The sequence below is a fragment of the Podarcis liolepis genome (genome assembly GCF_965112155.1).
Source record: "Podarcis liolepis genome assembly, chromosome: 1".
NCBI lineage: Eukaryota > Metazoa > Chordata > Lepidosauria > Squamata > Lacertidae > Podarcis > Podarcis liolepis.
This window is the reverse complement of record NC_139554.1, coordinates 42,120,246-42,141,282: the sequence shown is the minus strand read 5'-3', so window position 1 is coordinate 42,141,282 and position 21,037 is coordinate 42,120,246. Positions and strand designations below refer to the sequence as shown.

Here is a 21,037-nt window from a genome sequence, read left to right as displayed (position 1 = left end):
AAGGCCCTCATTCATCCTGTCTTTTCCCCTGTTGACTACATCATTCAGACTGGCAACAGCACCCAACATCCTTCACTTCGTTGCGTTCCATCTTGTGTGGGTGTTTTTGGAAATCAGGTGGCTGATCAGATGGCTAGGAAGGCTTTGGGATAGAGGGACATTGCTCTTGGACATAAATGGACACAGGTGAACAGCACAAGCAGTGGAAGGTGGGTTGTATAGGTTGGAGGTTATTCTCCTTTTCTCCAGTATTGGAGGATTCTTGTATTTTTACAATGACACACAAGTTAGTTGGCTCAAGAATTTTCATGGGGCATTGTGCTCTCTGGGGTGGCTTGTACTCTGGATGTTGTGAGGTTTGTAGGATGGAGAAAACAATTCATCATGTTCTACGGGATTGCTTGCTGATATGGAAGACTGAGGACCTCTGCTATGTAGTTTTGTGATGTCTGTATGTTACAAGTTTTCTGTGGGGGTTCAATGGGGTTTTTCTCTGGGGTTCAGTGTTTGATAGTTTATAGCAATTCATGAAGGATACAACACTGTGGTTGAAATGTGGCCTTTTCTTGGACTTGCTATGCCATTAAACCTGGAGGAGAGGCTGCAGTTATGAGCAGTCACCAGCAATTCCCAACTTGTTACTCAAGAAGGAAGTAATGCTGTCTCCCACCAAGAAGCAGTTATAAGCCTCTTGTTGAGAACTTCTATCGATCTGATCCCCTTACACTGGCAATAAAAAGTTCATCTTCTGTCTTGTCTTTTTGGCTAAGGTGGTTTGAGTTGCCAGTGACCAATCTGCTCCAGGAGTTTATAGGATTATAAGGGTTATCTAGATCCATTTTGATCTCGGCTTGGAATATTTTATCAGCGTGGGGCACGCTTTGGATTTCTTGGCTTGGTTACCAAACAGTCACCATCCAGTCCTACTTGATCCTCAAGAGTTTCAGCAGTGTATTGCAACGAAATCCCAGCATTTTGTAGATCCTGCTAGTTGTGATTAGGTTCCAGCACCTGGTGTCCCAATTCTATTCTTCAGGTACATCCATCAGTCCCAACTAATACCTTGAAACATTTTTGTGTGATTGTAGAATTCTCTGGACTTATTGAGGACTTTGAAATCTAAGCACTGGGTATAGAAGGCCTTTATGCATGTATATGTGGTTGTGATGAGCTAGCATGGTATTTGGATTCTAAAACATTAATCATGGAAGGCTTTTCTTGGACTTTCTCCTTGTGGCTACTTAGTTCATAAAAAGTCTGAACCTTTGGGTGCAAAGGAGGGAAGATTGTCCAGTTGGCCTCCATCATTTATCTCTTATCTCAAGCCTAATTCATAGGCTGTTTTGTGAAGAAGGTGCAAAGAAAACCATGCATCCTATCTAGGATATTGAGTAGCGTTTTATCTATTTTCTTTTTTTTTAAAAAAAAATTGCAGGTGAAATGGATTCCCCTGACTACCTGGAGGAGGATTTCTCCAATCTAGATGGGCTGGAGGATGATGTCTTCCACTCTGAAGACTGTGGACTTGCCAGTCAACCCAATGAGATGACATTTCCTGGCATTTTCACACAGAGTAAATCTTACAACTGCCTTCTGGGGAGATTCCAGCTTTTCCCACTTACACACTGTTGCGGCCCAGGCACCAGGCATGCCAAGCAGCAAGATAAGGCAACTCAAACCCTCAACCCATCCTCTTCTAGCCAGGATGTCATGTTACCTTGTGGAGTCACTGAAGAGCCCCAGAGACTCTTCTATGGTAAGAATGATGGGTGTTTATATACTTTTGCACTCAATGAATTGTCATGTGTTAGTATTCATGGCATTCTTATGTTACTTCTTATTCTTCTAAAGAAATATAGTTCTCTCTTTGTGTGGGACAAAGGACTGAAGTTGGAGGATCTTAAAATCTGTATGGTCAGTACTGCACCATGATGCATGAAATTGGATTTGGGAAAAACACAGTTCATTACCACAATTCATCTGAGTTCTGAAAACCTCAAAATATATATGTTGTTTTAAAGAAGCAAGTTCCGTTCCTCATGGAACTTAGACTATTGTCAAAATAGCTCCTTTATATTTCTTCTAAGGGCAACAAACTGCTTAGAGCAGGGTTTCCTAAATTTGGGTCTCCATCTGTTGTTGGACTACGATTCCCATCATCTCTAGCTAGCAGGAGTAGTGGTCAGGGATAATGGGAATTGTATTCCAAAAACAGCCTGAGACCCAAGTCCAGGAAACCCTGGCTTACAGTATCAAATTGAAGTGTGGATATTTCAAGGTGGGAGAGGCCTGTCCCATATAATCCACTACATCTCACCAACTCCACAACAAGGAACAAAACCTTGCAGCATACCTGAATGCTTTCTTGTCAACATAAAAAAATGTGTTGGTTCAGTGGTACTGTCCATCACATATATGGCACTTATACCTGTATGTCTACCAATAGGATGCAATTAAGTTCATGCATCAAATATCCACCCATCAGCACTTTATATTAGGCACACGGACCTATAATGTCAGATATAAAGAGCAAGAACAGTAAGATATCAGTGGCTTACCATGTTAGTTTTCCTAGACACAGTGCTGTAGATCTCAGAGTTACTGTTCTTAGGAACATCAAATCATGGGGATAAATGGTGCATGAGATAGTAAAACCAGGATTCATTCAGAAATGTGAGAGAATTAGCCTGGACCTTCATAGAGATTGTGGTTTCTTTGCACAATATTAGCACTAAGCCTGCACCTTATACACATTTAACTTGTGCCCATTCAGCTTCATGCACTTGGCAAGTTTTTTTAAAAAAATTAAGAAGGGGATGGGCATCTGGGAAAAAAGACTTTGGCAAACCCACCCACCATTGAACCCAATGTGTTTTGACTATACACAATTTTAAGCAAGATCCATGAAATGTACTCCCCGCTCCGCCCCAAAGTTGTGGTCTTACTGAGTTGCTATCCCTTTAAGAACTGCATACAATGTTTTCTTTTGATCAGCTTTTAACAGACTAAATTACCTGGCTTTCCCTGGTTTCAATTTAGCATCTGAAGAGCTTTTCGCCTATGCAAGCTCATGCAATTTTGCAATTTAAAAGCTTCTTCATAGTGAAACAAATTTCTGCCTCACTCCTTATTTGCGATCCCCTCTCCTCTCACACGGAGCTCAGAAGGAAGTCCCATTAAATTACTCCCAAGTAAGTATGTACAGGACTGCAGTCTAATTGATTGAAAAATTTTTGTTGGAAAGGGGAACCTGGTGAACTGGGCAGGAGATCTTTTGAAAAGGTGTTAATTATTTTTAAAGCAGCAGTGCTTAGGAAGTGTGGGGACTTGGAGTAAATACTCTTCTGCCTCATGAAGGAGGGAATGCCTCTGCAAAGAGATTGCCTGCTGGGACACATTCAGGTACCAACTAAAAACAGAGAATACATTTTTCATGAGCACCATTGTTCTATCCATATGCAGATGCCATCATTTAACATGGCAATCCTAATGGGAAGGACAACTCAGAGGTGGATCTGGCACCAAATACAAAAATCTACTGGTGGGTGAGGGGGCAGTGGGATACAGTTTTTCCTTTCCCACTTGGTAGAGAATTAACTGTGCCAGCTCCAGGGCTGACGTACTTTAGAACTATGGAAGGGAGTCTAAGAAACAAGATCCACAGCATTCTCAGACATGCAGACCTTCCAAATCTGATGGCAGAGACCAGGCATAGGCAAACTCGGCCCTCCAGATATTTTGGGACTACAACTCCCATCATCCCTAGCTAACAGGACCAGTTGCCAGGGATGATGGGAGTTGTAGTCCTAAAACATCTGTAGGGCTGAGTTTGCCTGTGCCTGGCAGAGAGGGAGGCCCACAGCATCCAACAACCCCCAGATGTTGGGCCTATTTGAAATCAAATCAATCACATAACTGGGGCAATTCAGGGTCCATGATTCTGTTTGGGGTTGTTTTTTTACAGAAAAATAATGTAGCATTTACAGTGTTTGCACGTACCTCTGTGGATTTAAATCAGAGGTGGTGAACCTTTAGCCCTCCTGATGTTGTTGGATTACAACACCAATAACCCTTGACCAATGGGGCTGGGGCTGATGGGAATTGGAGTCCAAGGGCACTTGGAGGGCCATAAGTTCCCCATCCCCAGTTTAAGGGGACGTTTGAATCTTTTTATCTGCTCCAAAAAGGTGCCCAGCTGGCCCCGTGATACTTCTCATGAAGTTCTATGAACTGCTGTTGCATAAAGCAGGGAATCCGTGGTCCTCCAGATGTTTGCTAGGCTTCCAACACCCATCAACCTCTGCCAGTGAGACCAGTGGTTGGGTGTGATGAGAGCTCGAAAATCAAGCAAAATCTGGAGGTCCACTGATTTCCTATCGTTGGCTTAGAGACTAAAAGTGACCTATAATGTGACACGTCCAAGTCCATAAAACACACAAAGGTTTGTGAACAAATTCATTGGAAAAATACCAAACGTTCATCCAACAATACTATAAGAAGGATAAATCCCACCCCACCCTATGATAAGATGAACACCACAAACAGGCCAGAAATTGTGCTGAAGCATGACACCAATTAATAACCAAAAGCTTGGAGAACCAGGAAAGCCTTCTGGTGTTGAAAAGCTGACAGTGATAGTCCCACGTGTGTTTCCCTGGTGGGAGCATTCCACAAACAGAGTGGCCCATTTTTGCACTGCCAACCTCTGCACTTCCCTCAGAGGAGCCACTGGGGAAACTGCCCCATGGAGGGCTTCCTCTTTTACCTGTGAGCATCCTTAGGTTTACCCAGCAGAAGCAGCAGTACTCTAGGGTGGCTGTGAGTGTCATTTCAGTTTCCTACAAAAACCCAGAGGTCCCAGTGTAGTGTCATCCTAGAGCATTGTGGGAATTTAAAATGGAGTCTTATAGACCCAGTTGCCCAATGTGGAGAGTCCTGAGCAGGTATTGCCAGTCATGGATCCCTTAGCTTTCTAAAAGGTGGTTGAAGTTTAGCTATAAGTGCTTTGCTTAATTCAAATGAGACATTTTATTTTCTTGATTTTGCTGTATTCTCTTCTGGTGTGCTGTTCATGGCAGAAGGATTGTTCACATACGTGAGAGGCTATAAGCGCCTGACTCTTCTCTGATGTTTGGCAGGGAACGCCGGGTTCCGTTTACATGTCAACCCCATTGGTTTCTCATTGAGTCCACACCTCCGGGAGGAACCTCGGGAAAGCCCACAGGAACTGCGAACTGAAGTTCAGATTGCACGGAAGTTACAGTGCATTGCGGACCAGTTTCACAGGCTGCACCTACAGAGGGTAGGTTGTCTTTTGGGCAAGGAAAGTGGAGTGTTGGTGGTGGAGTGAGGGGGGGACTTTATTCACTGTCGAGGATGCTTTATTTGGTTTGGCCAAATGTGTTCTCTCTTCTTTTTCCGTTAGATAGCCTATACACACACACACACACACAAACACACACATTACTGTTTTAATAATATACATTTGGGAAATTGTTTTTTGAACCACATTTCCTCTTTGTTCAATAGTCTTTTTAAAAATAATCATTCTGCTTTATTTCTCGGGGATTTTTCTGCCCTCCTTCACACAAAGCATCAGACTGCAGAACAATATTATTTCTTTACATAAAGCCAATTTCTCTTGCAGCACGACCAACGAATAGGCCTCATGAGGAGTTATGAAGTTAGGAGCAGGCTTAATGGCCCTCACCAAATCCTGTAGGACCGAGTGAGAAGTCAGCAAAATGGTTGAGGAAAGGGTCTATCTGCTCTTCTCAATAAACAGTGGGTTGGCTCATGCCAGAGAGCAAGTTTAGCCCCCACCCCAGATATATGCCTCCATACGTGCATACCTTTGGTTTCCCACATGCATTCTCCCCCTTCTCCTGCTCCTCTAGCTTTTTCACTTCAACTATCCCAAAGTCTTCTGCTCATTCAAATTCCCCTTGTAGAATCGTAGAGCTGGAAATGATTTAGTCCTATCCCCTGCTCACTGCAGGATCTACAAGCCAAGATGCGAATGGGTATCCCTAACAACTCTCAGCACCCTTAACAAACTACAGCCCCCAGAATTCTTTGGGAGGAAGCCATGACTGTTTAAAGTGGTATTGTAGTGCTTTAAATGCTTGGTGTAAATGTGCCCTTGGGCTGGACTGCAGTGTACAGTATTGATAGCCACATTAAAGGATCCTGGCTCCAACCCACTATTTAGAAGTATTGCTTTGTGTTTTAATTTCTTTGCAAGGAAAGGCACCTGTATAACCACAAGGTGTCAGAAGTTTCACCTTGGGCTTTTCTGATTTTTTAAATATTTCAAACCAAAGGAAGAAAGTTAAGGTCTTGAACTTCAGATCTCTCTTCTTTGCAGTCTGAGAGGAGCTAAGGTCACCTCTGGGCATAGGGTGGCCCCTCTGCTCTACATCTCCCCCAGACCCCCAATTACTTCTGTGTAAACTACCCACACTGTTGCTGTGTCTGGTCTCTCCTCAGCCCATGTGGAACATTCTTAAACAGAAATCTCAGTGCTGAAACAAAAATAAAAATTCCCAGAATTCTTTGGGGGAGAGCCAAGACCGTTAAAACCAGTTTGTTTTAACATACCTAGAATGATGCTATCTGGGCCTGGGCAGATTTCCACTTCAGCTGTGAAGACTTGCATGCCAGAGCTTATCATTGCTGTGGGTTCTGCTTCTCTTCCAAGGATGAGTGCAAGTTGTGTCACAGGGCCAAAGCCTTGGTCTGGGGCCAGAGAGTTCTGTAACCGAACATACCAAGCTTTCTAAATAGGAAACCTGCACTTTTTAATAATGTGGATGTCTCTTTGTAAGATAAGATGTTCATCTGAGCCGTTTTAAGGGATGTAAATTGAGGCGCATTGTCTTGCTGTGGCTGTTTCCAACTGGATGGAAGTGGGAGCAAAGATTCAGGAAGTTCTTGTGGGTTTGGGTCATGTGTGGAATGGATGTGGGCAGTGGCTGTGGAAGGCGAGAGTCTGACATTCTGCATCCATAGATGTTTCCTTTAGGCATTCTGGGACAGCTGTCTATGCAGATTTGGTATCAACCCAGGGAGAAGGATCTGCATGCACTTTTTTTGGGCTCATGTCCCACATGGGGCCAGACGTTCACATTCCAGCTGCCCATTGTTTATCTCAGAGTCTTGTGCTACCATCTTATTTATTCCCTTCCTTCCCAGGACTTCTTTCTACATTGTTGGTTGGGGTATGGTTGCACTTGAGCTAGGGCTTTTCTTTGGCAGGTGTGTGGGTGGGTGGGTGGGTGTGTTCAAGGCAAAAGAGTGCAGTCTCCAAAGTTATTTGATCTAAGAAAGCAGATGTGAAAAAAGGTTAACTGGAACATTTAAAACCAACTGTTCATACTGTCTGGTGACATCCTATTTTGTTGCTTTGTGTGCACGTGGAACGTTCACATGGGGAGGGATTTTTTAAAATAAAAAAATCTCCCCTACCACCACTATGGACATCATTATCTCCCCCATCCCTCACTCCTGCCCTTAGATAGTATTTCTTCAATATCCGTCCTGGAACTCATCTGTGGCGTAGCTAACTTTGCCCAGAGTAGTAAAGGTTAACTGGGTGCCTTTTTCCCCTCCTTCCTCTGTCAAAAGAGTCCTGAAGGGAAGCCACAGAACTGGTTGTAACTCGACCCTTTCCATCTGGGGAGTGTAGCTATCCGATGTCTTTGTCTGGGAAATGTGTCCAAGAATGCCCCAGGAGGAGGGGGGGGAAAATAAAACCTGTAACCAAAAAAAGAAAATTGGCCGGTCCCCTCCCTTTTCTTCATCTTCGGGCAAGGAGTGTGTGTGTTGCCGTGGCACCCGGGTCCCTGAGGAACTGACTGCAGAGCAAAAGGAGGGTGAGAGAGAGACTTTCTGTGGAGGCCGGAGAATCGCGTGTCAGCCAAGCATGTGGAAGAGTTAGTAAACAAAAGCATCCCTCTTTACTACGACCTCATGCAGCCAAGAGAGGAGGGGCTCTTTCCCTTTCAGCTGAAATAATAGAGTGTTGTAAAGGAGAGGGAGAGTCCTAGCTGAACATTTGTTTTGTTTTTAAAGAGAGAGAGAAGCCCTGGACACAGGTGGGGAAGAACTTAAGCGCCGGGTCTTCACCGCTCAGTCTTTGGACTGATAACTGGCACTCTACTGGCAGGGAGGCTTTTTGTGTTTGTACGGAGCGATGTTTGAGACCATTGAAGGTTTTATTTATCGCTACGCTTATGCTAATACCGTCTTTTCCTTCCCGCCTCGCTCTTTGCCAACTTTCTCCTCTCGTTTTTGGCAAAGATAACGGAGCGCTGTCCAGTCGCTTTTCTTTCGGTTGGGAAGGACGTCGGAGGCCAGGGAGACTTTGTCTTGCCCGTGCAGTTGCCTCCGTCTGGTTCAATGGCTCCAAATGGCACTTTTGGAGCAACCCAAAAGTTGGCCAAAGGCTGTGGCAAGCAGCTTCTGTTCTGCTTCGCTGACAGGACAGCACGTAAACCGCTGGGGGAGCCTCCAGGGTGCCAACTGAAAGCTGAACTAGAGTAGATGTACTTCTGGTGGCGTCCCACCAGTGGCAGCATCTGAAAGTAGAGCAATCTAGGAGTGAGACAAGGCAGCCTTCTATCCACAGGATATTCCCCTACATGCTCATAGACCTGGCCTGATGTTATAGCAGCCACCATAGATAGGTCTCAAGGAGATTTGCAAATATACCACAAAACAGCTAAAACAGCTTTTAAAAACAACTGAAAATAGGCCTAAAAACAGTAAAAGATGAACACCTAAAGCAGAGACCTTTTCCTTGTCAATATTGGAGACCAAGATTCTCTGTAAATTTATCAAAGACGACAAGCTATGGAGCTGCTCTTTGAGGTAGAAGACTATCCAAAACCAGGCTTCCAGCATTTAAAATGTACATAATTCCATGTGCATATTCTCCATGGGAGTAGTTTCATTGGGGTTTGACGGATTCTGCCAGTGACTGAGGCAGCCACGATGAGAAGGGGCTGTGCAGTCAGAAAGGTTTAACAAGGCAAATTAACCGAGAAAGGCAACAGTTTACGCATGAGTAACTCATACCCATTACATCCATCTTTTTTAAACATTAAAAAAAATGAACCATTTTGAGGTTCTTTATTTGCAGGGCCTCAGACTTGATTGTGGGATGCCAACCCGTCTAATGAACAGGTGTTGGATCCTTTGTGTGCAAAACATGGACCTATAGTGTTTGCTCACAAGTAAGACCTGCCGAGTTCACTGAGGCTCATGGCGCAATCCTAAGTATAGGAAGCTGGTGCAATTTATGACGGATTAAATTAAGTTGGTGTTAAGTTACCATTGGGACAGGCGTGGCGCTGTGGGTTAAACCACAGAGCCTAGGACTTGAAGATCAGAAGGTCGGCGGTTCGAATCCCCGCAACAGGGTGAGCTCCCGTTGCTCGGTCCCTGCTCCTGCCAACCTAGCAGTTCGAAAGCACGTCAAGTGCAAGTAGATAAATAGGTGCCGCTCCGGCAGGAAGGTAAACGGCGTTTCCGTGTGCTGCTCTGGTTCGCCAGAAGCGGCTTAGTCATGCTGGCCACATGACCCGGAAGCTGTACGCCGGCTCCCTCGGCCAGTGAAGCGAGATGAGCGCCACAACCCCAGAGTCGGCCACGACTTGATGTAATGGTCAGGGGTCCCTTTACCTTTAAGTTACCATTATTCCAAGCTCCATTCAGCAGCAAGGCTACTGCTGGCTGATCTGGCCTTTAAAATAGAGTTTGACTTACACAACAACCCTCTTTGCTTGCATATGTTCCACCGGGTTGCCAGGTCATGTGATTAGGCTCAAAGAGATTTCGAATAGGTGCAGGTCTATCCTTGTCCTGCCCCACTTCTGCAACCCTCCCTATTCGGACTTAAGTTGATTCAAGATACACAGGCTAAGCCAGAACAGCCATGTTAAGGGACGCATGCCGGCATGTTGCTGGCCGAGCTGCGATGAGGGAAATATGCTTGTGTAGCTCTGGTTCAGCAAAGACAGCCCAAGATCTCCCTATCCTAAATTTACACACCTTGATATTAGATTGCTCTATCAGTCCCAAATAAGGATGCATGGGATTATAGCAATGGGTAAGACCTCTTGCCAATGTTAACTCAACAGTGTGCAGCCTTTTAGAACAGCAACAAAAGCAATCAGTTTTCACTTGACTGTATTTTGGCTAGAGTCTCCTGTAATAGACAGGGAGTCTATAAGAAATGGGAGGCAATTTATTCTCGCGGCACTGAGGGCTGCATAACTGTCAATAAAATCCAGGAGACCTGACTCCAGTCCCCCTGCTCTGGCCTCCAGATCTTGCTGAGATAATGCTTCGGGGCTTCGGGGACATTTATGTTGAAAATGAGTTGTAATTGAGAGCTGTATATATTGACCAATAAAAGTTTATGGCAGTGAGGCAAGAAGGGGAGAAACACAAACTGCTAAATTCCTCCCTGCTTCTGCAGAAGACACATCAGGGGAGGCAAACCTGTCACAGCCTTTCAAAGGTGCTCTTGTCAGTGGCTCTCAATGGGATCATCTGGCGGAGCTTTGATTACCAAGGGCTCCCCCCCAAAGGGGATCATTTCCTTTACCCTTTGCTGCAGTTTCATGCAGAACGAAACTCTGCATTGCACACAATCTCCCCCCTTTTTTTCCAATGTTGCTTTTATTAACCCTGATTAGTATGAGGCAATGGAGCCCCAGGCGATGACAACGAAAAGACACCAGAGCCAAGAAATGTACCTCTTTAGGCTGCTTGTGGGGCTTTTTTTGGAGGGGGGTGTTTGTTTTTTGAAGTTAGACATAGGAAGAAGAAAAAACGTCCAGGGCGTATTCATGTGTATGGCTGTGCGTGAGAGATGGAGAAGCTGGGTACTGTAGTATTTGCACTGCGGCCAGCACTGTTTAAATCGCTCTCTATATTTAGCCTCTGAGTCATCACAACTGCTGACAAGAGGCTGAATTAGCTGAGACTTTGGTGCTGCACCTGACTGCTGGCCTTTGTGTGTCTCCAACAGAGAAGGAGTGTAGCTCTGTCTCAAGATTTTCTGAGTCGCTTCCTCTGGCAGATCTGAAAGTTCCACTTCTACCTCCAGTTCTGTGTAGTGTAAACACAGGCCACTCCCTCTTCCTCATTCTCCTTGGGGCATCAGCTAAAAGATGGCTTAAGTGAAAGGATCCTTGTCCATTGGCTTCTTAGGAGAAGAAGGATTTTGTGTGTGTGTTGCAAAATAAAGCCGTGTGCTAATTATTATTATTATTATTATTATTATTATTATTATTATTATTATTATTATTTTATTTATACCCCACCCATCTGGCTGGGCCTCCCCAGCCACTCTGGGCGTCTTCCAAGAAATATTAAAATACTGTAATATATCAAACATTAAAAGCTTCCCTAAACAGGGCTGCCTTCAGATGTCTTCTAAAAGTCTGGTAGTTGTTGTTCTCTTTGACATCTGGTGGGAGGGTGTTCCACAGGGAGGGTGCCACTACCGAGAATTTTTCTGGCAACCTGCTTCCATTGACTTGCTTATACTAAATTTTAAGAGCAAGTTAGGAATCGATTCTCAGAACTGGATTGTTGCAGGAAGCATCACTGCAAGTTAGTAGAACTGAAGGAAGTTTGCACTCCTAGGACTATCTGGTCTCCAACCAGGGGCCTTGCTGCCTTCAGATAGCTACTTTGGAAAACTGCCATTTTTCACTCTTTATGCAGCAGTAAGGTAAAGGTAAAGGGTCCAGTCGCAGACAACTCTGGGTTGCGACGCTCATCTCATTTTACTGGCCAAGGGAGCTGGCGTACAGCTTCCGGGTCATGTGGCCAGCATGACTAAGCCGCTTCTGGCGAACCAGAGCAGCGCACAGAAACACCATTTACCTTCCTGCCAGAGCGGTACCTATTTATCTACTTGCACTTTGACCTGCTTTCGAACTGCTAGGTTGGGAGGAGCAGGGACCGAGCAACGGGAGCTCACCCCGCCATGGGGATCCAAACCGCTGACCTTCCGATTGGCAAGCCCTAGGCTCTGTGGTTTAGACCAAAGAGCCACCCGCGTCCCTTTATGCAGCAGTAAAGGTAAAGGGACCCCTGACCGTTAGGTCCAGTTGCGGACAACTCTGGGGTTGCGGCGCTCATCTCACTTTACTGGCTGAGGGAGCCGGCGTACAGCATGACTAAGCCACTTCTGGCAAACCAGAGCAACTCACGAAAACACCGTAGTAGTAGTTGACCAGTATTAGCTGCTGAGAATATGTGTAAAGAGGACATCCCCAAATGCTTTGGAAAGGTACATAGCAAGGAAGTGCAGGTGCTTCTTCCTGGTGTGAGCATTCTGAATGCACATTTATCCTTCATACTTGGCCTCCATCACTGAGACAGATTATTCATGCCTGTACAGTAGTGGAGTATAAAGTGTGGATCTTCTTTTAGTGAAGACATTGGAACTACCAAGGGCCAGCATCTGACATCCATTCTAGAAGCACAGATGAGGGAGAGGATGAGCTGAAGAAGGAAAGACCTTTTTTTAAGGCAGTTGGAAAATGAATTGTAGTCTGGAGCACGTATCCTATGACCATACATGCACAGGACCATACTTGTGCAATTGTGCTGTAGGTTGAGAGGAGAGATGGCTTGAGGAAGGCAGAGGAAGTTGCCAGAGGATGTTGAGCTGCACTTTAATTCCCTCCTAGTATATGTTTCAGTTGGGCAAACTCTGCTGTTGATTCTTAATGCGTAGGATCAATGGGGAAGCCATCTGGTGGCCTATACACATAAAAAATCACAACCATTTTCTTAAAGCTTTTTGCTTTGTCATCTGAAAGCATACCTTGGGCCAATGAAATGAAGCCACATTTCCCTCTTTTTTTGCTCTGATTGCTTTTTTATTTATTTTTTTAGGATAAGCATGAGTATAATTGCCTTTATGTCATTTAATATTAAGGCTGTGTTTTAATTGTTATAACTGGCCCTGGGATCTTCAGGTGAAGGGCAGGCAATAAATTGTTACAACAACAGTTTGTGATGCTTGTATGCTTGTATTGCTTGACTTGGAACCCTTTTTTCAAAACCCTTGAACAGAGTCTCGGGGATTGCCAATTCCAAAACCAACAGAGTTGAGAGCCTGTGTTGGGTATAGAGCACCCTTCCTTCCTTTTTGTTGCATACGGAGCAAGAAACTAAACAAACCATCAGAGTTAAGCAAGACAAGAAGGGCCACGTCTTGTGGGCCTGGGAAAATGGTGGCCTGCGGTTATCTTCTCTGGCTTGGAAGTCAACTGGCTCTTGCTACCACTTCCTGCAGCCTCAGTCCTGAAAGACAGAGATGGAAGAGAATGGTCATTTTTAATTGTACGCATACTGAGGAATAGTCCACTTATACAATCTTACAGCAAATAGATTGGGTCACACATCAGAGGTGGATTTAGGGGAGCACGACCAGTTCGGTCCTCGGGAGAAGGAGGGCTGCAGCAGCTATGATGTAGAATGAAAGGCAAGAGGTGGGGATGCCAAATTTTGGCATTGGACAGGGTGCCTCTGACATTTGAGAGGTCTGCCACTGCACGCACGCACACACACACACACACACACACACACACACACACACACAGACTGCAAAATCCTTGGGCAGTGTCTTTCCCCCTACAGAGTCTGTGTTGGCCCTTCTTATTGCTTATGTGGCCAGGACATAACTTTTACCCCTCCCCTTGCTTACCAAGTCACTTTTTCCTGAAATATACTGCACTGTTCTGAAATGCTCAGTGGCATCCTTCTTAAAATAGTTTGGTGGTTTTTTTGTTTCAAGTCTAATGGGAAGACTATTGTGTGTTTGATGCATTTCCACACACACCCTTTTCATAAGCTTGCATTTTATGTGACAGGCGCATGGTACCTGAAGGATCTCTCTCATCTTCCCTTCTGAGTTTGGGTTGAAAATTAAATATTGGAGAACCATTAGCACAGCTGGACAGTTTTCTTCCTAGTTCACTACCTTCTTTTTGATAGTAAGAAGAGAGGTGTCTACGCTTGTGCTTGTTGTTCTGTGACTACTTCTGCTTCCCCTCACTCTGCCCGCTGCCCGCCAACTTCCTTCTCCAACATGTTCCTGACCTCTGTTGCCTTGGGGAACTTGAGTGATTTCCTTGTTTTACCTAATGTGTAATCTGTCCTGTGGCAGCACAGTTTGCCTCCAGGCCCCTGGCAGGCAAAACAACTTTTCAAGTGACTCAGCTTCTGGCTTCTGTGCGCTGCATACTTTGTTTTGCAGATCATACTCATCGGTTTGTGTTTTGGGTGTTGGAGTCCCCTTGATTTTCTGCTCCAGTCTTCAGCGTTCCATTTTATGTTGCTGGAATGGCAACTTCAGAGTTAATGCTGACTCCGTCTAGTCCGATAAAAGCTTGGCTGAAGGTTTGGAAGTGGCCACACCTTGGTCTTTTTTAAAGATTGGGCCAAAATGAATTTTTTTTTTTACATCCACACCATTAATAAAAGTTTGCTCTCTTGTGTAAAGTGCTCAGCTGCTTGAAAAAAATCTATTTCATTGCACCAGATGTCCCAATTAGCAACACTGTGATGGAAATAAGATCTCAGATATTTTGAAAAATTACTTGTAGATTACACTCTGTGAGTATTTCATCCAACATTATTCCTTTCTTCTGAATTCTTTCTCATTATCCTCAAAACACACACTTGCACACCTGTAAATGTCTTAGGAAGTTTTTTGAATTCGACACTGGCTGGAATAACATATAATAGATTCCTTGGTATTTACAACAGCTGCTGGATTGACCGTATCCCACAAAGGAATATAATTTATATCATGCAGGACAAGGTTGAAGGGCACTTTTTTTTGAGAGAGAGAGGTGGGGTGAGGTGTCTGCAGTGGTCATGGGAGAAGCTGGACCTGTGACACTTAAGCACTTTTAAGTTCTGGAAGCAGGTTCTTTTTATTTTATGCATACAGTGGTGCCCCGCAAGGCGAAAAACTCGCTAGACGAAAAACTCGCTAAACGAAAAACTCGCTAGACGAAAGAGTTTTCCGTTTTTGCGTTGCTTCGCTAGACGAATTTCCCTATGGGCTTGCTTTGCAAGACGAAAACGTCTTGCGCTTTTTTTTAAAAGCCGCTTGAAGAGGTGCAGTTGCGACGGACTGTGCTTCGCAAGACGAAAAACATCGCAAGACGAAAAGACTCGCGGAATGAATTCTTTTCGTCTTGCGAGGCACCACTGTACTGTTCTATGCTGCCCATTTCCTCAGCAGTGAGAAGTTTCCGTAGGACAGGAGTGGGAACCTTCAGCCCCAGGGCCACATTTTCTGTGGGCAACCTTTCAGGGGCGCAATTTGGGAGCGGGGTGGGCAGGGGCAAAAGTGCATCAGACTCTTAGCTATATCAACAGAACACTGAGGTTTCTACAAATGCATCTCGCCATCTAGGCAAGCAACAGGCATGATCACAGTGCCAGGACACATTTTCACCAAGGAGGGCATGGAGCAAGGCTGGAGAGGGGTGTGGTCTGGGGAGAATCTTGAGGGCCAGGAAGAGAGGCATGGAGGGCCACATTGGGTCCCTGGGCCTCAGTTTCCCAGTGCTTTCTGTAACTGCAGCAATGCTCCCACAAGGAGAACATAAATGGAGAAACAAGCAGTATTGCACTCCTGTTGTGCATCCAGTATACTACCTCACAGCTCATCCCCTGACAGAGGGATATCCTACACCTCAAGGTGTTTCTTGCCTTCTTTTAAACTCTCTGCCTCTCCCCAGAACTGCTGTTCTGCACACATAATCCCACTCTTCTTAACTGGGTAAAAAGGTTGTCACTTCCTGGGTCTTGCACAGAACGGGGCAGCCAGGTTTATCTTGCCTGGGCCAGATCGGTTCCACAGAGATCCCTTCGTGGGCCGGATTGCGCTTTTCCCCTCGATTTTTGGTGTCTGCTCGTGCGCAGATGCAATTTTCGGCACCATGGAAGCAAGACCCCATGCCGTACTGCGCCGGTTTAGCGCAGTGCGCGAGCGGGAGGTTCGGTTCAGGGGCAGCTCGTGGGCATGTCAAACTATCTCTGTGGGCTGCTTCCGTCCCATGGGCCTTAGGTTGCTGACCCCTGTTGTAGAGTGAATATATATGTATATATTCTCCAAAAAGGTAATTATTGGGAGTTCAGAGTTATATCCATCATTAGAGCAGCCCTGACTCCTGAATTTACCCAAGCAGTCAATTGGGGGAGTTGGTGATGCTGCAAGGGAACCAACTGGTATGTTTTCAGAACCCTTTCAGTGTCACAGAAGATACTGGAGTGCTGCTCTCAGCCTGCACAGCTGAGATGTGAGCTTTTTCGGTCATGTGGCACAGCTGCTTGGGCTTTCTTAATGTCTTGGGTCAACCCTGGTCAGCTTAAACCAGGCTTCCATTCTCTGCCGCTTTGGAAGGAAATAAAAGGCCATTGTTAACAAACGAGGCATTATGAATGAGAATAAGCAGACTTCATGCTGATAACTGAAGGGAACCAGAAAGAGAAACAGTCCTGGAGTTGCCAGGGGTCCTTTGTTTTAAGGGGGCTTCCCCTTCAATCTACATCACAGCCTTATGGGATATAAGGGAGGCAGCACACGTCATAAACGTGCAGCTGTGTAGAACAATGACAATGGCTTGAATCCAGAGTCGGTCTTCCACAAATGGAAGAGCTCCTTCCACCCTCAGAAGGAGGTACAATCCAGCAATTGCCCCTGCTGTTTCCTGCACTGCTTCCCATTCTGTTCTGAATGGCCTTCTGACACTCCGGAGCAGATTTTGGGGGGCTGCAAAGGAAGGGGGAACTCCAATAAATCTCCTCCCCCTTCCTTCAGCAGCAGCATGCTGTGAGCACAACTCTACTCACTGGATCTCTCGATCCAACCCTGTGTCTGCACACGTCTCCGATTTTTGAAACTGGGATCTGGCATCCAATGGTGCCTAATTTACAAAGCCTGATTACGCCATTTGACAGGGGATGAGTGGCTGGGTGCTCTTGTCCAAAGCTAGCAGCATAAGGTTTCAGGTTCTCCCTCCCCACCACCACCCCAAACCAATTTTCTACATTTGCTGCTTGATAATGGGACCTGAAATAACCCCTAGGTTTCCCCCCCTGTTTTTGTTTTCAAGTGTGTTCTTGCTTAAGGTTTAATTGGCTCCAGTCAGTAGGAAAGGGCTCCAAGACTGATTATTTATGGCTTACTGTCAAAAGGAGCTATAAAAAGGGGCAGTATTATCTTGGAGATGCTGGGAAGCAAAGCATGGGGGGGTGGGGAGAGAGCGCGCATAGGAGTGTGTTTTCTTGTACTGGATAAAATCAGTTTTGCTGTCTCAGCAGTGTGGTTTAAATTGAAGATTAACCCTTTGACCTTCACGGTGTCAAATCACTTACAGATGGATCACCAGCTACACTTCTCCCTCTCTCCCTACCCTCTTTCCCCCCTTCTCTTTCTCCTATGTTTTGGGGGTGGGGAGGGGGGCACCCTCCTTTTTTTTAAAAAAAAAGGAGGGGAAAGAAGTTGTTTGTTCTTGCAGCTGGGGCTTTGAGTGGCTCAGAAGCCAATCTGATTAAAAACAGCACTTGGCTAAACTCTGCAGAATCCTGCAGAAAGGAGGAGAAGAAGAAAAAACCTTAATCCTTTTGTGCACAATACATAAAGGGTCTGCTCTTTTCTTTTTTACAATGTTGGAGCTACAGTGATTCCTGGAGGATCTACACCTCTCTCTCTCTCTCTTTCTCTCTTTCTTCTTCTCCCTCTTTCACATTTTGGGCCTGCCCTTGAAAGCATAACTGGAGTTTTCACTGGAAACTAGGGCGGCGAGTTTAATATGAGTAATCGTTGTTTAGACCCTTTCCCCTTTTTACAGCACCAGCAGAACCGAAACCAGGTCTGGTGGCAGATCCTCCTTTTCCTCCATAACGTGGCGTTGAACATGGAGGCCAACAGACACCACGCGGGTCGGAGGTGAGAGCTACCCTGCTTCTTCCGGGTCCCATCCAGTCTTCTGGGAGCACTGAACAAAGCCAGGGCAGTCATGTGTATGCCACTAGACAGATGTGACGCTCCTGTGAAACTGAGGACACTTGTACAAAGGACTTGCTTTCTCTCTCCGCGGCTTCCTGCCCTCTGAGGTCGGAAGCTTTGGTCCAACACTGTTGAAGAACAATCCTCCAATCAAATGTGTGTGGCTTTCACTCAAGAAGCAAGGAAGGGGCTGGTATAGGAAAGCTTTGGTTTTAGCCAGTGATGGACGCATGCAGCATTTTGCAACATTGCTTGCCGGTTAGAATTTAGGGACGATGAGTCACAACGAATTGGGGTATTTTACAAATGAGGCACACTTGTTTCGGGAAACCGTTTTTGTAAAAAAAAAAAATCTGTTCAGGAATAACTATGAAATGGCATACGTGTACAGCTGGGGAATATTGAATCCTTACATTTTAATGCTGGAATACACTGGTTTAAAAAAAGGAGCAAAGCTTGACTGGAAATATACCTTCTCTGGAATTCACGAAGCCATGAAGCTGGGTCCCCCTCCCATCTTTTATTTGGGGGGGGGGAATTGAACAATAAGCAACACCTTCTCATTTAAAGTACTAACTGCACTACTTTGAGAACACAAAAGTGTATTGTGTTTAACCCAGCAGATAAAATTGTGCTGTATCGTATATTTATGAAAATTTTAAGCATCATTGCCTTAATCTTATTCAAATATATCCAGTGTTAGAGGTGGAGCTGCAAGCTACTGCCTCTAAGATACCTATCTTTATTTTTGTGAGTTGGGAAAAATAGGAGTAAAAATGATGGGAGAAGTTCGCCGTCACAATCTTCCAGTCGTTCCATCAGCACAAGCAATTTCAGCTTGCCCAATGGAATGATATTCCTTCTCGTCGCTGCGCAAACTGTTCTGGAGTTCTCCTGGCATCCCCCCCTCCAGAGCCAGTTTGAGAGGGTCCTGGGGGTGCAGTGGGACTTCCCCCTCCCTCCACTAGCTCCCACTAGCGCACCTACTTAGTTGAATCCTACCCATTTTAACAAATATATTATTGATGGACTACAGAAACCAGAAACATCACAGTGAACTTGGGGTGGGGGATATTACCAGGACTTAGATAGGACCTTGATACACAGCTATGAAACTAGTTTGGTACTCCAGGGCAAGTTTGGGACTTGTGACATTTTCAATCTTATGCAAGTAAAAAGTCAGAGGGTCTCCTTTCCAAAAAAAAAAACCAAAAAAAAAAAAAACCACCTTTCCACAATACTGCAGAAACAACATATCAGATATTTGGCAGAACTCCTGCACCAAATCGCCGAAGATGTTCTGCATTCTGCAACATTTAGAGGTCTCTTTGCTAACATCTAAGAGTGTTCCTCATTTGGTGATCCAGCCCAGATTAATAGCCATTATATCCTTGCTAACTCTACTTACTTCTAATATATCAGATCTAAGAAAATAAAAACTGAATTAATTGACTGTGTCAGTATGATTTTTAAAGGCTGCTTTTAAAAGCAGATCACTTGTTGTGAAAGAAAATTTATTTCACAAGGGTTTTTGATTCGCTGTCATCCCAAATTTCTAATTTTTCAACTTTTCCTTTGGGGGAGAAAGCAGGGCATGGGGAGAGACAGTTTCCTCTCCCCCCTCCCCCGCCTCTTGCAGGCCTTAATTCTACTTCATATTCCCCTCTGCCTTTGCTGCCTCATGCTCTCATGAAGCTGACCTTGCAACATTTGCACAAATCAGTGCAACTATTTCTTGTTAGATTATTTCTCAACGTTTTCCAGGATGACGTGGTAGTTTACTGCTCAAAGGACTGTCTTCAGCCTGTTGGAAAGTGGTCTCCCTGGACCCATTCCAGACCCTGGAGAGTCTCTAATAGTTCATCACGATGTGAAAATGGATCATTTAGGAGGTGTGGTTGTGACGATGAGACTTTGTTGGCAGACTCCTTTGGGAGGTCAAGTTTGGGCTTTCGGCCATATAAATATATGCATACTCAGGGAGTTATGCTTCTCAGAGTAACTCCTGGGCAAAATCAGTTGCTGAATGAGATTGCGCAACCTATAATGGCCTATGGAGTTAGTGATGGTGTCGCTGGATTATATCTTCTTTTTTAAGGACTCGTCTAGTTTCATTTTTGGCAACCCCTTTCGCAGCTTTTCCTGATCAATAAAACTAATTCCTTTCCCATGTGTTACAGAGCTAATGCCTAAAGTCCATTTGATATATCCCCATTTGCCAGCAGTATTGGAGGTTGCCATGAGTGAATATTGGCTAGCAAAAAATAAATGTCATGAGAGTTCTTATTGGCTTTGAATCTGAATAATACACAGTATTTGAGCAATATGGAACAACGGATTATGTAGAACAAAGGATGGGCATCTTTAGTTAATATTGATATAGAATTATTATCGTTGAGTAATAAATAATATTTGATTGCATCCAACAAATTGTCCTGATAGTGCGAGGGCTTCCACATGCTCAACAGCTCCTCTTCTCCTCATGCTCTCTCCCCCAAATTTGTTCTGGGGTTCCTCTAACTACCTGGAACGCCCAACCATAGGAGGTGGAGAGGGACAGGAACTCCTATTCAAAGGATGACTTCATTGGATAGAACCCTTCATGTGTTAATTACTATTATTATTGTCAGTATTGGCTGTTGGTTAACACTGAACAATTATAATAATCAATACATACATATTAAAAAGTGTGACCGAGAAACAAGGCCTGCAGCTTGGGCTGCTTTGTAGGATGAAAGCAGACAGGGGCTCCATCCTATCTTGAATATAGAAGGACGCAAACGTCATTCCTGAGCGACGATCTGGGGAGCCTACAAGGAATTTCAGCTTCTCATTTCCTGGAGAACAGTAAAAGCTGCTACTTAAGAGATGGTAATAGAAAATGAGGAGTTCCACATTTGCTGCCTCCACTGTCCTTAGGCTCTTTTAAAATATTAAACTCAACTGCACAGGCTAGAAAGACTTGGCTTGTTATGGGTA

At 44.9% G+C, this 21,037-nt stretch overlaps 1 protein-coding gene across 5 annotated transcripts in view; it reads left to right on the top strand.

The window, feature by feature from the left end:
* Positions 1-21,037, top strand: part of BMF (Bcl2 modifying factor) — a 94,476-nt gene that overhangs the window by 50,525 nt on the left and 22,914 nt on the right. For 3 of the 5 annotated variants that reach the window (XM_083509967.1, XM_083509966.1, XM_083509964.1), the window contains 3 exons: positions 1,436-1,756; positions 5,139-5,302; positions 17,901-19,507. In XM_083509967.1, the coding sequence (XP_083366093.1) occupies positions 1,441-1,756; positions 5,139-5,302; positions 17,901-18,002 (582 nt within the window). In that variant the 5' untranslated portion in view covers positions 1,436-1,440 and the 3' untranslated portion in view covers positions 18,003-19,507. Of the gene's footprint in view, positions 1-1,435; positions 1,757-5,138; positions 5,303-17,880; positions 19,508-21,037 lie in introns of those variants that run through there. The other 2 variants (XM_083509965.1, XM_083509963.1) reach the window with 2 other exon arrangements.